Here is a 17,850-nt window from a genome sequence, read left to right as displayed (position 1 = left end):
GACCTATCTTTCCTCTATACACGTTACTCATGTTATTTTAATAATAATTGTAAATATCAAATTTGCTTATTGTAATAATTGTATACAGATTGTAAATTTTCTTAGAAAAAAGGTATTCTTTAAGGTAGGTACCCTATACTCTATGGATCATCAAATATAAATCGATAATTTTCGATTTTTTGTTAAACGTTATAACTAATTAAACAATCAAATACTTCGGTAAAGGTAATATGATAATAATAATTAATAAGTATAAATAGTATTATCGATTACCCGTGGTTAATATTTTACTGTCTACTCATTGTTTCAGTGTATTTTGTGAATAAAACATTGTTTTGTTGTTCTTATATGGATTTATTGAATAGTTAATTTTGTAAAATATAATACAAATAGAATATACTTAGTTTAAAAAAAAGACTAATCATAATAAAAATAAAATAGACAATAACCATACATCTTTTAGGATAGTACAAAAATAAAAAAATAAAATGATAAAATCCTTACGCATTCACTGCAATCTTATAATGTGGAGTATACATTTTTAAATTACAAGTTATACAATTTTTTTTTTTTTGATCATTTACAACTTCGGCAACAGTAAATATAATTTTTATTCTTAAATAGGTAATATTTTATTGTATACAAAAATAAAATACTTAAATTAGGTTTTTTCTAATAGATACAGTTATCAACTTTATTACTTTTTTTTATATAATTACATAATTTATTTAAAATAAAATATCTACTTATAGCACTGTAACTAATTATAGTTAAAATAAAACGAATACCATTGTATCACTGATAAAAAAAAGGTGCTATTTAAACAATAGAGCTAAAATAAAGATTAATTCAGTGAATTTATTATATTCTTACTTATTTTTAGTATTATTGTTAAAACGAATTTTTAACTGTAGTACTTAATATCAAAAAGAACCTAATTTTTCTTGATCTATCTCTTAAAAAAAAACTTTTTTTCTAAATAGCATGTACAATGTACATAGGCCGTTTTTCTTATGAAAGTTTCAATTAATTATTTTAAGTCTGTTACACAAAGCACTTCATAATTATTCAAATATAATGCAATTGTAATTTATTCAATTTAATGTCATAATTTTATGCTATTATGTCAAGGTATACATATACGAAATAATTCTCAGTCATCCATAAAATATATTATTAACTTATGAAAATATTATATATGACTTTTATGTTATCATTACATTTAATAGTTTGGTTTATCTATAAATATGATGGGTAACTTATTCCTTGTTTAACCTAGTCATATTTTTTTTATTAAATTATCTATTATAAGACTATTAAGTATCTACTTAAGTTTTACTCAGAAATTATTTAACATAAAATGTTTGTAAAACAGTAGTTATGTACACTCAAAAGTATCTATATTCTACAATCTAAAAACCACAAATGTCATCAGGGCCGAATGCTTTTACGGTTATCAGATCAAGAGACCACAATTTATTTTTTATTGTCTTAAGACATTTAATGAAGTAATTTTTTTTTTTAAAAAGCTTAAAAATATAAATAAGTACCTATAGTATATTAGTATGTAGTTTACTAGTACCTATAGTATTTTATATATACATGATAATAAAGACCTAAATACCGATACCAGTGATACCATCATCACTTGTTAAGCAGATTCCCCTTAGTGTAGACAACACGATGATGGTAAAATAAAGCAATATAGCAATCATGAAAACTAATATTCGATATGATTCATGGTATATATATGATGCAACTTTGTAAACATATATATAACTGAGCATTATGATTTTGTGGCTTGAGTGGCACTTAAAATAATTATTCTTTAATGTTAATGATAATTTTTTAGGGAATTTTAAATACTTTACTATGTCTAATTTATGATAGACGCCCTTAGTGCTCCCCTTGATACAATTTATAGCATAGTCATATTTAAATACTTACATGAATTATTTTAAATATAGGTATGCATAATTTTATTATCTTAGTTATTATATCTAAGTTAATAAATAAAACATATGTTGAAAATTAGTAAAGATCCAGATGATTTGAAAAAATGTTCGAGGCCGAGAAAATTGTTAAAGAATAATATTATCAATTTTGTTTTTATTCATAAACAGTAGAAACTTACCCATATCTATCTATAGTCATACCTATATGTATTTAAATTTTGCAAAACCATAAGCTTCTAATATATTTATTTTATATTATAATTACTTGTATAGGTAATCAAAAATAATGAAATTATTTAAAACTGAATAGTTTAATGTTGTAACTACGAGTAAATACAACTAGGTATACCTATACTAGGAAACTATAATAAATAGGCTAATAATACCTAATAAATAATAATAAACAAATTTCCATATCTTTCTAATTATTTATATCAGTGAAAATTTAAAATTTAAAAATATTGAGGAACTCTATAATTGCATAATTAACATAAAATATATCTAGTATCTATACCTAAATATTAAATGGTTATTTTTAATAAAACCCACATATATCGATATCCAATCTGCTATTACGTAACTCGTTACAATTTAATAATATTATCTACATATTGTTTTACATATTTTCTCTCTACCTCAGTTTATAAATACAGGTATACAGTTTAATAGCTATATTATAATTTAATAATTACCAATTTTACAATATTATAGGACAAGTGTCAAGATTTAATAATATATATTTTAATATTAAAATCTCAATATAGATAAAAATAAGAAAAATGATTCACATATTATATAGTTTATTTATAAATACCTATAGGTACCTAATATGTTCTTTACTCGCAATTGTTACTTTTATATTAGTCAGCATCATTCAAAATCAGACTGGTTTAGAGAAAAAAATCCTTTCTTGACCATTTTTTGTTTTTTTTTATATGTCTACTTTATAATAACTATTTAAGATAGTATGATAAATGATATCTATTATTTTCAGATAACGAAATAAAATATGGTCTGATTATAAGGTTTATACATATAAGTACACAAATAACCAAAACCTGATACAAACTATACACAAACTTGACGTTGCAGTGATATTTATAGTTGGGTAAGTAATTAATATATCTTATTATAACGACAGAGATTAGGTATACATTATTGTTAGATATATGTTTCCAAACATTCAGTGGTTGAACTCTCCAAGTTAGTGAGGGACGAAGTATATAATAACACGGAAAACAAAGTAATATAGTATTTTTGATCTACACTGGTGGATTAATTTCATAATTTATAACATACATAAAACTCAATAATTGACAATAATACGTAGGTAGTTATCCAAACCATCATGAATGTATAGTGTTTCTAAGCAATTATATATTTAATGCTATACATAATTTTTTAATAGAAATATAAAAAATAGGTACCTAATACCTACTATTCGATACTAATAAGTTATAAATTGATCTTTGAGAATAAAAAGTGATTTTCCTAAAATTACAGTTAAGTCCAATATATATAGAACAAAAGAGAAGTTTCGGGAGTGCTTGACAAATTGAAATGTAATAAATTGCACAGAAATTTTTCATGTGCATTTTTTAATAGTTTATAATGACCTAAATAATACCTATGCAATTATTCAGAACTTTCAAAACGTATTGACCAATACAATTAAATAAAATTAGTACCTATCTATATATAGTATATGTATACAGCACTCTTCAGTCAGTTTTGTTTCAATCTTCAAAATATTTAAGTGCACATTTTTTTTTTTAATCAGTTTTTAAAGTAAAAACGTATTCATGTTTAAGCGCGAATACATGTATGTAACCTAACCTAACTGGTATGGCTGTTATAAACGTTAAAGTTTGACTAATTATATTATTCATGATAGCATCAGTATACAAATTATCTATTTTACGTACATTTTGTTTATATGAGTATATAATTTTGTACATACATACACCGTTGAGGTGACTTAAAGTAGGCACCTAAGATAATCTGGTAACCGGTAACTAAGTCATCGGAACGAATCAGCCGAAGAGCTGAACATCGCATAATTTATATGATATTATTGATATTATACGAATATGATAGCGATAAAAATGCCCGTGTCAGCCCGTCGAGTGCACATAATAATATTAAAACAACGATAATGATTATCATGTTACGAAAAAAATGGGTTTCAATGGGTCAACAAATTTTTTTTGTACATAATGCGTAGCCGCGTAGGACGTAGGTATGTTATATATATTTCATAGATATATCTTTACTTATGTGTGCATTTTATGCGATGCGTTCGGGCGATACCAAAACTAAGTATAAAAAAAGTTAAATTAATTGTATATTTTACATCAAGAATAAAATAATGGGTCTAATTTCAGATCACGGGCGGTCTCGTAATGAACCATAGATGTGTCGAGGGACACTTTTTACTTTTAAGAAAACCAATTTTTTTTTTTTTTATTGAGCGGTTTAAATAGGTCTTCAATAATGATATAATAATAAGGCTTGTTGTTCCCCGATTCGTTAAGTACGGTTAGAAAATATGTCCTATATCACTCTCCTTGATCCTTATTTATCTTCAACGAGATTCAATCATCGAATCATCGTCTCAACGATGGGCAACTGTTTCCTTATATTATAGTATTCGTCAGTGCGATATTATATTATTACACGCGAACGTCGAAGTGTTCACTCGACGAGCTGACGGACCGACAGCAACACGGGCGTAGAGCGGTCGATTGCGATGACGTTGTAACTGCCGCGGCGGTAGACAGAGTCGGCGGGCCACGCGACTATATCGTGGTGGGCCTGCTGTTCGACGGACGGCGATCGGGGGCGGTCGCCTGTAGCTGCACGCTCCGCGTTGGCCACAGTCCAAGCGTTCTTGGCGGGCCGGCGCCAACAGTCGACGACGGTCGACAGCGACGAACTGCCCGAACACGTCAGCGACGAGCTGATGGAACAGTCTGTGGTTCCATTGCCGCCGCATGTCACGGCTCCGGCGTTGGTGCCGCAGCCCGACCGCGACGGCGCGGGGTTCCGGTGCAGCACGCTCTTCTTGCACAGCAGCAGCGACCTGAAGGCGTTCCGGAAGTCCTTCAGGTGATACGCGTACAGCAGCGGATTGCCGGCGGAGTTGAGGTGAGACAGGACGATGCAGCCGTGCATGAAGGACGCGGGCACGGGACAGTCGTCGCAGAACGCCTGTACGCAGTTGATGGTGTACAGCGGCATCCAGCACACGGCGAAGAACGCGACGATTATTGACAGGTTCTGCGTGGCCTTCACCTCGCTTTTCCGGGCCGCGCCCAGCACACGCAGTTTCGTCGGACTGTTGCCGCCGCGTTGACCGCCATTCAACAGCGTCATTTGTTTGATCTGCGAAACGGTAAAACGAATTTGATTTGTTTTCTTTCTATATAATAGTATAGTATAACGTAGTCGCTTGCGGCACCAGCGATAACCAGACCGGGCACTTTTCCCCCTAGAATTTTAAATTTGTTTTCCAAAGCATTGTCTGTAACGCGCCAATTTAGTAAATATAGATTAGGTACTTTTAAATTGTAAACATTAAATGTATAAAAATAATCTTGGTTCATTTTTAAAATTAATTTACCCCCTCCCTTATACGCCCATGGCGTGCTGTATCACACTATCATGCATACTGTAATAATAATAACAATAATAATATGATACAGAGCGTTCCATAAAGCATTTCCCGGTTTCAGAACGATAAATTATTATGTTATACTGCACTTGTAAAATTGAGGAGCAAGTATATCAACCAACATTTTAGATCACCGAGTTTTACATTTTTTTTATCTCAAAAATGTTTGAATTATTTCAACACCTCTTCCCCCGCCTACGGTATTGAGGTCACAATAACGCGTGAAACGATACAACACCAAACTCATTCCCAAACCATGGCTAACACGCAACAGGTACACAATTGATCGACGGGCTCTTATGGATTCTTTTTCTCCGTTATTGAAGACAGTATTGTAGCCATCGGTGGAAATACTATATATAAAGACTCATTTTAAGGTTCATCCGACAAAAATTTTACTCACTGTTAATCACGCTACAATCAAAACTAATGGAGGTATGATTTTTTGAAACCAGGAAATTCTTTATGGAATATCACCCTGTATGTTAAATTTGCTTGACCAGTCTTGTGAAAAATTGCTCTTAACACGTTTACACCTTTAAGTCGCAGAAATATATCAGATTTTCTTTAAACAACCTCGTGTCACGGATCCTATACGTATAGAATTGGCAAAGTGTGTAATATTATTAATATTCATAATCGTATAATAGTTCCTATAATACAATAAATACATAATAGTTATACTTTGACAGATAGCCAGTAGATATTATGTTTCAGTGATTTATTCTAACATTTTTCTCGAAATCGACTAGATTGACTAATTCTTTTCGGTATGCAAAAACAGTAGATTGAGTTGTTTAGTGTTTAAAATTACGACTTTAAAATTTAAATTGATATAATTTATGGATTAATTCACTGTGGAAGAATCCTATGTATATTTTCCCATACTAAAAAAGTAAAGTAAAATTGATATCCGGTATTTAAAAACCAAACCTAGCTTTAAGATGTTGATACGTGTCGATTGTGACTTAAGTCTGAAAATCTAGAATCTATACAAACCTACTCTGCAATATACCCGAAAAACATGCTTATTAACATAATGTACGAAAAAATTCTCACATTTTGATTCTACTCGGCAGTTTGTTTCAAAACTAATGATACAAACAGTAACCAACAAATAAATACTTATTACAATTCTGAAGAAATTGAATTGGAATATATAAAATAACCCTATTTAATCGTGTATATATGTATATATCTTACTGTTCGAATTTGTTATTGTCCAATATATATAAATATATATATTAGAAGTTATAAAGTATGATCATAATTGATAATTTATGATACGATTCTTTATTTTCAATCAAATTATAACATAGTTTGGTTATTAATTTTGATAATGCATTTTATAGGATAGACAAGTTGACGATTTTATATCAGCTGTAAATACTATTAAATGTGCATTATAAATATATATATTTGCATCGAGTACATTACATTTTTAATACTTACTTGTTTTATTATGACTGTATAAATATGAGCATAGGAGGTGGCCATAAACAACGCGGGTAAAATAATAGTCGCTAAGTATAAAAACACCAAGTAGTTATAATCCATCACGCTACTGAACTCGCATGCGTCCAACGTTGGACCTTTGGCGGCTCTCCAGCCCATTAGTGGCAAAAAACCTATCACCAGACCCATTATCCAGCAGATACATATTATGCCTATAAAACAAACATAAAATTAAAAATACATAAAGACAGTTTTGATGGGGAATTATCGACTCCATCAAAATACTTTATATTATTATCACACCGAGTTCACTTATATTTTACCGTTGATTCTTTCATTAAAATAATTAGTTTATAACAATAGTCACAATGTTGAATCTGTCAGTGTTTATAATATTGTGTGATTAATATAATGAATAATTTATTTAATCGTCTGTACTTTATAGAATAATTTGGGCGAACATTATAGAAAATAAGGAAATATTTATACATGTAATAATATACTAGTTTTGTTGTATTTCATAGATGTACAGCAAAAAATTGGATGTATAATTTACAAAATATTTATTGTTTTTTTTTTTTGATATTTATAGGCGTTTAAATTTTTTTCTATGTTTACTTCTGACGATTTGATTGTATGTAAATATGATAAAAAATTAAATATAAGGTTATTTATAAGTAGTTCTTGTAGCAATTAAAAAATACCAATTTTAAAAGTTCTAATTTTTTTTATTAGTCTTTATAAAATCAACATTTTATGAAAAGTTGTCCAAACCACAAAAATTACTCATTATTTTCAACTTTTTTCCTAGTTAAAACAATTATTATTAAAATCCTTAAAAATTTAACACAGTCAGATTACTCATAAATTTTTAAAACAATTTTTTTTTTAATTTCCGAATGAATTAGTTTGTGAATATTTTATTATTTCATAATATTCTATAAAAAAAATATAAATGTGCATATGAATAATAATATTCATAGTGATAGACCAACTTATTATGTTGGTTAATTACATTTGATTGAGGAACTTCCTGTCGATGGATATCAATACATAAAAAACAATTTTAGTGTTATAGTATAGTTTATAAAAATATGAATTCTATTTTTACATAATTTAATATTATATTATTTTATCAGTAGAAACTGTTTTTGTCATAACTTTACCAGATAATAATTGTTCATTTGTCCTTTATTGTGAATACTTACGTTTTTATTAAATAATATGTATAAATATAGATAATAGGTATATAATTTATTATTTAAAATTTAATATTAATAATTTAATATATTTATATAAATTGTATTGATATAATATCCGATTGATAAAAATGCTTTATATTTTTTTTTAAACTAATTAAATAAAGTTTAAACTAACTGTCAAAGTGTAATATAATAAGATAAAATATAAAACAAGAGATTAATTGGTATTATACGTATGATATATTGTGCATATATACACAGTATAATTATAAAAGTAATTTGATTTGATAATATATATAGGTAATAGGTATTACAAATACTCATTCCTTTTAGTTTCAAATCTTAATTCATAACTTTTCATCGTTTATGCGACATAGGTATTAGGTAGTAGGTATAGACTATAAAGCATGGGAGTCGGGACAGCAAACATACAATTTATATTATAAAAGTTTAAACACCTGTAAGTAGTAGTAATTACTTATTAATTAATGCAGCAATCGCGCCACACTTGTATTATTATTATTATTACCATAGGTAGTTATACATATTATGATTTAATAACTAATTAATAATCACTAAAATCTGATCAGTTATGTACAATGTACATTGTCAATATACTAATGCCGTTTCTCAATTATTACTACTTAATAATAAAAATATCACTAAGAAGAATAACTATCAACGAACACTTTTATTGTTACAATAATATTTATGTATGTGTATCATAATTTATTAAATTCAAACATAGATACCTAACTACTGAATTTTTATACTTGAAATTGTATACAAAATAATGAAAGAAACATTTGATTATTATGTTAAGAACTTAATTTGTTAATCGTGCATTTACTATTTACCTAGTGCCTATTATAATAATATTATACAGATGGTTCAAGCTATATAAGCTGGCGGTGGTAATTGGATGGGTGAAATAATTTTGAGCAAAAAAATAGCAGTTTGTTTTAACAACTACCAACATTATCATACCGTTTGGAGGAGTGATAATATACACTTTTATGATGTGCGTTTCGTTTTATCAATTTTTGACTTAACATTGAGAGTACAATTTCACAATATTAGTTTTCAAATGTCTTTTTAAGTTATAGTTGTGTATTATATAAATATGTAAACTATAAGTGATTTTATATTATTATTCATTTTTTTTATTTTATTATAATCCTTTTTATAAATATCGGCATTACCTTTTATCAATATTAAAAAAAAACATATTTTAAAATAAAAATTAACCATGTTAAATTGTATAAGCATTTTTATATTATACAATAAGTAAATAGTATAAGTTAATTAATATAATCTCCATTACAATACTTACGTTATATATCAGTGATATCCTTGTTCCATATTTTAAGTAAGATATAATTAGGTATATCAATCGTACCAAAATATGTTCAATACTCCAATCACGTTTCAATAGCTATTCTTTAAATATTTCGTGACAATAGATATTAAATTCTTAGTAAATTATTATTAGTATGCAAAATTTGTAAGACAGTAATAATTAATACGCGTAACAATCGTAACATAATATATTAGCAAATGTCAGTATAAATGTCGCGAAACAGTCGAACGTGATTGTGTGGCGCCTACAAATACGTTATAATATAATCTATAGGACCTTATAATGGCATGGTCAGATTTTGCAGTACTGTATAATATATTTTAGATGTAAGATAATTAGTGTTGTATTAACGTGTAAATTTGAAATTTATATTCATAGCACACGTGTTAGTGTCTCTTTTTAATGAGACTTGTAATATTTTATGACATTATATTTCATCGTTGCGAAAATATATTAAGTACAGGTAACACTTTTATCCTAAGGTTATTTTAATTTTTACTAATGTATTTAAATATCAATAATATGTCACCTAATCACTTATAAATCGAGATTTCAGAGTGTTAATTAGTAAATCGTTTAACAAATCTGAAAATTTTAAACTTTAGTGGCACCGATTCCTGAATGTACCTATACATTTATGAATATTATATATTATATATTATAACTATACATACATAAAAGTTACCAGTAGGTATTGAATTTCGTTCATGTATTTATTTCTTAAAGTAGAATGAAATATTATTTTCATCTTAAACTGTTATTCACAGTACATATAGGTTTCAATTTGATTTCATGAAATAATGTAATAATAGCACAGTCTGTCAAAAATTATTTAGAGTATCTAGTACCCGATATCTAGGTTTAACGTTTGACAATCACCTTAGATGGAATCTTCATGTGAATAATATAGTCATGCGTCTACGAAGTTTAAATTACAGTTTTTATAAGTTACGTAAAATTATATCTGTTCATGTCATGCGAACTGTATACTTAGCTCTATATCAAGCAATATTTCAGTATGGACTGTTAATCTGGGGAGGGCTCTCGGATAACGCTCTAAAACCTCTACTGCTTCATCAACGACAGATAGTACGTGTATGTTTACAAAAAACAAACTATGTTGGTTCAACTGGTCTCAATTTTAAAGAGTTCAATGTATTACCAGTTGACTTTGTTTTCAAAAAAATGGCTATTATGTGGGTGGTTAAACACTTAGATCAATGGGTAGAGAAAAATGAAATTAGTAACAAAAGAGCTTTTCGATCTTTTGATGCTAAAACATCACTTTGTAAAAAATCAGTTGGTCAAAAATTTGTTGATTATCTTGGTCCTATATATTACAATTCTATGCCTTTCTCTATGAAAAAGAATGTTAATATTAATTACAAATATTATAACGCTAAAAAATTAATTAATGATTGGCTACTTGTATCTTTAAATGTAACTTAGGTTAACCTTATTGTATTATATTTTATTTATTTCTTTTTGTATTGTATAATTACGCAATAATAGTGTTTTAGTTTTTAAGCATAATATGTATCAATTTATAACTCTCTATCTTCGCCACAAGCCTAGCTTACAGAAGATAGATAATTCAAATGTACAATTAATGTAAAACTGTATATTATTTGAATTAAAAACAAAAAAAAAAAAAAAAAATGTAATGGGACCTCGAAATGTTTACCACAAATTTTGTCCTTTGAATAAATGTTTTTTGTTTCAAACATTTTTTTAAATTATACTAGATACCTATACATGATAATATATATTCGTTATAATAAATAGGTATGCATCGGTATATGTTGATTACTACCCTTTACTTGAGTATTTCTACTTTATAGTGTCAATTACATTTTTAATTACAAATTAGAATTATTATCATACAACTATTTTAATAGACAAATAATGTATAACACAATTTTTGAAAGTAATATATAGACTGTTATAAAATAACACACAGGTACTTAATTTAATTTGAATTAATCTAAAGGATTATATAAAATAATTTAATGTTATTTAATTACAATTTTGACAATTATAACTGAACGTGATACGTTTGTGATATGTCGTATGCTTGTAAAGGTAGCTATTATATATTAAATTGTACAATCACTTAACTTATAAATATAAATATCTGTACCTATATTTGATTTTAATTTAGAATTGAATTAATGAGAAATTTAATTTAAAATTACATTGAGAGTATATTGAACAAACATATTTTAAATTGCTAGTTTACTAAACGTTGCTTATTATTAGAATACAAAAAAATTGTTTGTGAAAAACCTCTAATTTGAATATTTTTTTCAACAGTAAATTGTTTGATAATAATTTTAATTAAGTACCTATAAGTCTATAACTATATCAAATAATTTAGTACAATTAATACTTTTGTATAATGCGTTATATATTATTATTAGGCATGCTTATGAGTATAATTACATATAATATTAAGCAATCAATTATTATATTTTTTGAAGATATTCTTATATATTGACATAAGTAAAAATAAAAATAAACATAAAATAACTCAAAATGTCAATAAAGTTGTTTAAAAATATTTTTTATATCAAAACATAAAACCGATAGGTAGGTAAATGTAATGCAATTAATTCATATTAACTATAATGAGTCTATTCTGCTATTAGAACCTATTTTACAGGAGGTATACAAGTAATTTATGTACAGAGTGATTTATGTTATTATGTGTCAAGGATTAAGGATAATATTATGTAGTACTTGCTATTAATTTTATAAAAAGGTAGCTATTATACGAACTAACATAATAATGGTTCTTATCAAATAAAACAAAATTGTTTAATACCGTTGTAATGTTATATTTGTGTATAATATAATATTTTATTTATTTACGATAAGCAATTTAAATTTTTTCTTTTATTCAGTATTTTAATTTTTTGAACTTAAATAATAAAAAATAACAAAGTAGCCTGGTGGGATATAGAAATTGCAAGACACTTATCATAAGTATAGCTTAACTCTTTTCAGCGCAGATACCTATTATATCGTAGTCATATTTTTATAAAATTTACCCAATAATGTAATATAATTATTATAAGTTTGAATGCAAAATATGTAATGATAAACTATCTCAATTTAACAAATCGGTATGAACGAATCCTCGTGATTAACTATACTTAGTACCTAATCTATGCTATATAGGAGTATATACCTACCTTAAAATTCATGTTTACATATTTTAAAGTTATATAGATAGGTACTCATAAAATAAATAAATGATAAAAACAGATAATTTAAAGTTTTAAAATTATCATTTCTGAATTAAAAATAAAACATAGTATATGAATATGTTATATGAAAGATAATCAAACAACTTTCAGTCAAGTGTCACTAATGGGTGGCTTGTTATTCCAAATTTCAATGCATTTTTGTTCTGTCATTAGATACACTAATTGTGCTAAATAGTACAGATTGTGCATATCTTAATTAAATATAAAATAATATAGAAAAATATAATCACAATATGTACTCGTATGCATTAAATGTCGTCATATTTTTATACGGTTGTTGGCATAGGTGTAGTTTTCGCCTACACTTTGGGAAATTGATAACGAATCAAACAGTTATAAGTGTCTACCAATAATACACTATATACGGTTTAAATGTCCATTCAATAGATTAGGTAACATGAAAGTAGTTTGAAAACCAACTGCTAATAAAAACAATACTAGACAATACCACAAAACTAACTAAATTAACTCACCATCTAATACAAAAAAAATGTATTTATTTATAGATATCCCTATCATAATTAAATATTACTATACAAAAAATCAAAAGAGTATTTGTGTTATTTTCAATTACATATCATTATTTAATGTTCATTATTATATATGGATACATTAAATATACATGTAAATATTTAATAATTTTATAGTTAGTTAAATACATAAGTAGTTATACTATTAGTAAAAAAATAATATTGTTGATACATTACATAAGCATGATTGTTAAAACGTTCAATTGATTAAAGCTACTAATTATTACCACAGCAAAAGAACTACTATAACTATAACTGCAACACTGTACCTATATATAGATCAGCAGTTCTCAACCATAGGGTCGTTATCCAATTTTGCAGAGTCACAAATAATTTGGAATAGGTCCCTAAAAAAATTACTCATGAAAAATATTATAAAATATGAGTGAAAATAAATAAATAAATAACAGTAACAGTTTCTTTTATTTATGGTAATTGAAAAAAATAAGGGGTCGGAGGGGCGGGTCGGTATCCCCACATTGAAAATTATATTACAATAGACCCATATACAGGGTCGTCAACACACAAAGGTTGAGAACCACTGATCTAGAATATAGATATCTAAGTCAAACAAATTAACTACACTACTAAAAGTATACGACTTGCAAGTTACAACTACCTTCTCTTATAGATTAAATATATATATATAGCACAAAATATTTTTTAGATTCTGAGCGGAGCGATGAATGTATTGATTTTACCATGATGTGTGTGTGTTTTTTTTTTTTTGTGTCTGTCATCACGTTTTGGGGCAGTAAAAATGCTTCGATTTTTGACTTCAGTACCTCGTTCGATCAGAAAATGAATCTAGTTGGTACTTTGGGGGGTCAAAATTTTTAATACTTTTCTAAATAATCGTGACAAACAAACTAAAAATTAAGGGAAAAACGGGAAATTTTACGCACACTCATTTTTCAACAAAATCGATTTTGGTTTTTGATGTAACATTAAAACAAATGACCATAGATACATGAAATTTTCACCGAATGTTTATATAAGTATATTCTATCCACCATTCAATTTTCAAAAAATTTCAACTTAAGTTGAACTATTCATAGGCATTTGAAATTTTCGATCATTATTAGTTTTTTTTAAATTAATATCGATAAAAATTTATTTGTTAAGCAGAAAAGCTTGAAAATTTAATACAAGGCTCTTAACATATTGTTACAATAGCAGTTGAAAAATAAAATAAATTCATAGTCACAATTTTTTTTTATAAGCATTCAAAGTTTGAATTTTGACAAAGTACGTAAAAATCACGAAAATTCACAAATTATTTTAAGGTAGAAATTCATAAAAAATTTTCTTTTTCAATCTAAGATTTGAAAATTTAATACAAGGCTCATTATATATTTTCACAATAGCAATTGAAAAATAATAGAAATATATAGTCACAATTTTTTTTTATAAGCATTTAAAGTTCAAATTTTGACTAAGTACGTACAAATTACGGCATTGTTCAAATTATCTTAGATAGAAATTCATAAAAGTTTTCCTTTTTAATTCTAAGATTTGAAAATTTAATACAAGGCGCCTAACATATTTTTACAATAGCAGTTGCAAAATAAAAGGAATACATAGTTACAATTTTAAGTAACCCACTTGTAACCTACAGTACAGCAGAGCGACATACACGACTTACCCGCTTTTTTAAGTTAATACTTTGATTTGTGAAAATTGTTTTGTTTTGTATTTTATAGGAACATGAAAAAACGGTAACTGCAGAGCTTACTAAAATTTTATATTATTAACCGAATTATTCACAAGATTATAGGTATACAACGAATACAAGTAATAGTACCCCCATAAGAGTAGTAATACAACTGGTAATCGTGAGTTTCTTTATCATATTACACGGTTGAGATTTGAAACATCGAGACTCGATTAGATAAATATAATAAATTTTACTTAGATATAACTAAGTAGGTATAAACTGTAAATCGTAAATCTTGAGATATATTGTCCAAAATGTATACCTTTTTGTTTTTTTTTTCCGTTCAAAAAATCTGGAACGAGTGCCAAAATGTATACCTATCCAATCTAGTATATTTTCATAATAAATTACCTATATCGTAATTCTCAATGGGCATACGTAAACTGCGCCCAAATGACCTTTTTTTTTGTAAACTGCGCCCGAATTTTTATCTATGTTGAAAAGGTATAGTGTAAATTGCGTCCGACTTATTAACTTATTAAAGTTTCTATGTTTTTCTATGTACTTTTTCAAGTATATCACAGACATTTTATTTTCGTCAAGAAATACCAACACGTTATTGAATATCTACATTGCAGTAATGCGATAATTGATGGTTATCACTACTTCCGGCATAGTTCTGTTAGTACGTATCGTATTCATTTTAATCAGTAAAGTTACGATGGCCAAACATAGAAAAATTTAAAGAAATTAAAATAGAAATATACATTAAACTAAATGGTATAAATGAACCGTTTAAATACCAAAACTAAAAAAAAAAAAAAAAAAAAAAAAACGTGAAAAGTTAGAAAATTTATTTAATAAATATAAATAGTAGTAAAATTCCAATTGATGAATATGTATCCGCCATATGTTATTGTTTATAATATTTATAATTATTTTAATTTTTTAAATTATATTTTTTTTAATTCCTAATATCTTATAACAATATGACGTTATTATTTGTAATATTTGTATTTATTTTGCTTTTTAAAATTATATTTTATTTTTAATTATTCATATTATATATGGCTGTAACGAATTAATTATTTTACCTGTAATTTTACCGGGGCGCAGTTTACATGTCAGTATGTCACCTTTTTATTCTTGATAAAAACTCGGGCGCAGTTTACATGTGTGATTTTGTGTTTACCTGTATTTTAGGCGCAGTTTACAATCGCCGTTCTCAATACATCAACCATGTGGAAAATAAATATTAATAATATCACAAGTACAATATGGATTATGTCGACGGCGATGTGACATTTGAATTTTATATACACAAATATAGCATCATAATATAGGTATATCAGTGATTAACAATAATGTTTTTGGAAAAAATAGTCGCAGAAATAAATCCCAACAAAATATAAAACTGTTGTCACTTAATCTTTATAGTAGGTATAGTGACTTAAAAGTATATAAGATTTATTAAAAAAAAAAAACTAAACTAATTAGATGTCGGACAAAATATTACCGATCGCTCCCATTTTGATCGTTGATCGGAGCTTAGTAAATAAGTAAGAGATTTACTCATAGAGATATCTAGGTACTTGATGATGCTATAAATAATTTTTACTGTTATAGAGTATATAGGTTGATTCAAATGATGGCAGTCAAGATGACAAGATGGTATAATAGACAGTCTTGAAAGTGATATAATTAAGTGATAACGAAATCACAACTATTTCGACTTCTTCTAGGTATACTTATTACACTCATAAGTTATAGCTTTCCCGTGTTGTTAAAAATATGTTCAAAGACTTATTCATAATCCGTAAAAAGATAGGTAGAACAAATACAATCTACGTGTATTTTGGAATGTTTTTTTTATTAAACGACGGCAGTATACTCGTACTTACTGATTGCGATTTTGGTGTTGGAGTTCGTGGAGTAGGCCATCGGGTAGAGTATGGCCCAGTACCTGTCGGCGGACACGGCCACCAGGCTGAGTATGGACACGGTGCACAGGACGATCAGTAGCGACATGGAGAACATGCACAGGTGCAGGTGACGAGGCAGCCCGACGCTGGACAGCACGGCGCACGGTATGCCCACCAGACCGACCAACAGGTCGGCGACCGCCAGCGACACGATGTAGTAGTTGGTGCGCCGGCGGAGTCGCCGTTCCCTGTGAAAGGCCACAATCACCAGCCCGTTGCCGATGGTCGCCCCGACGGCCACCAGGCCCTCGAGAACGGCGTAGGTCACGTTCAGCCCTCCGTCCACGGTCATCGCCCGGAGTGCCCGATGCAGTACGGCCGCTCGCCGGTGATCCGTCGCTTTGACGACGACGACGACGACGGTCTGCAGAGACGACTGTTGTAGCGAAGATGGTGACGGTACGACGACTGAGGTGGTGGTGTTGGTGGTGGTGGTGGTGCGAAGACGTCCGCCGTGCACGCGTTCATAACGCCAAACCGTGACTGACCTCAACGGCGGCCGTGGCGGCGTCTCGGGCTTTCCGCGCACCTCCCTCGCCCCCACCAAGTATGTATTGTTTTACACCGATTAGATGTATTATACACTGTTGGCTGATGATAATATTATATAATATAAAAATATTATTAGCACAAAATATATTATATATACAGGGCGATCCCCGTGCATAGCGTGCAGCTTACCCCCATTTTATATGTATACCTATTATTCTTGCCTATACCTTTTTTTTTAAAAATATATATATATATATTATCTACTGATGAATTTG

General features: G+C 28.1%; 1 protein-coding gene and 1 long non-coding RNA gene across 2 annotated transcripts; one reads left to right on the top strand and one right to left on the bottom strand.

Annotated features, from left to right (window-relative positions):
- Positions 1–4,384: 4,384 nt before the first annotated feature.
- Positions 4,385–17,375, bottom strand: LOC149054205 (adenosine receptor A2b-like). Its single transcript, XM_089230558.1, has 3 exons — positions 17,003–17,375; positions 7,081–7,295; positions 4,385–5,339 (listed from the first exon to the last, which is right to left on the bottom strand). The coding sequence occupies exons 1-3, from the start codon at positions 17,373–17,375 to the stop codon at positions 4,650–4,652; spliced, it is 1,278 nt and encodes a 425-aa protein (XP_089086684.1). The 3' UTR covers positions 4,385–4,649.
- Positions 5,214–17,008, top strand: LOC149054206 (uncharacterized). Its single transcript, XR_016192311.1, has 3 exons — positions 5,214–5,349; positions 16,305–16,660; positions 16,728–17,008. It is a non-coding gene; the product is annotated as an uncharacterized LOC149054206 (long non-coding RNA).
- Positions 17,376–17,850: the final 475 nt, after the last annotated feature.

The sequence above is a fragment of the Diuraphis noxia genome, unplaced genomic scaffold (assembly GCF_037042655.1).
Source record: "Diuraphis noxia isolate RWA-SAM2 unplaced genomic scaffold, SU_Dnox_SAM2 contig0009, whole genome shotgun sequence".
In the NCBI taxonomy this organism is placed as follows: Eukaryota; Metazoa; Arthropoda; class Insecta; order Hemiptera; family Aphididae; genus Diuraphis; species Diuraphis noxia.
The sequence above is the reverse complement of the archived record's forward strand: the minus strand, read 5'-3'. Positions and strand labels throughout refer to the sequence as shown.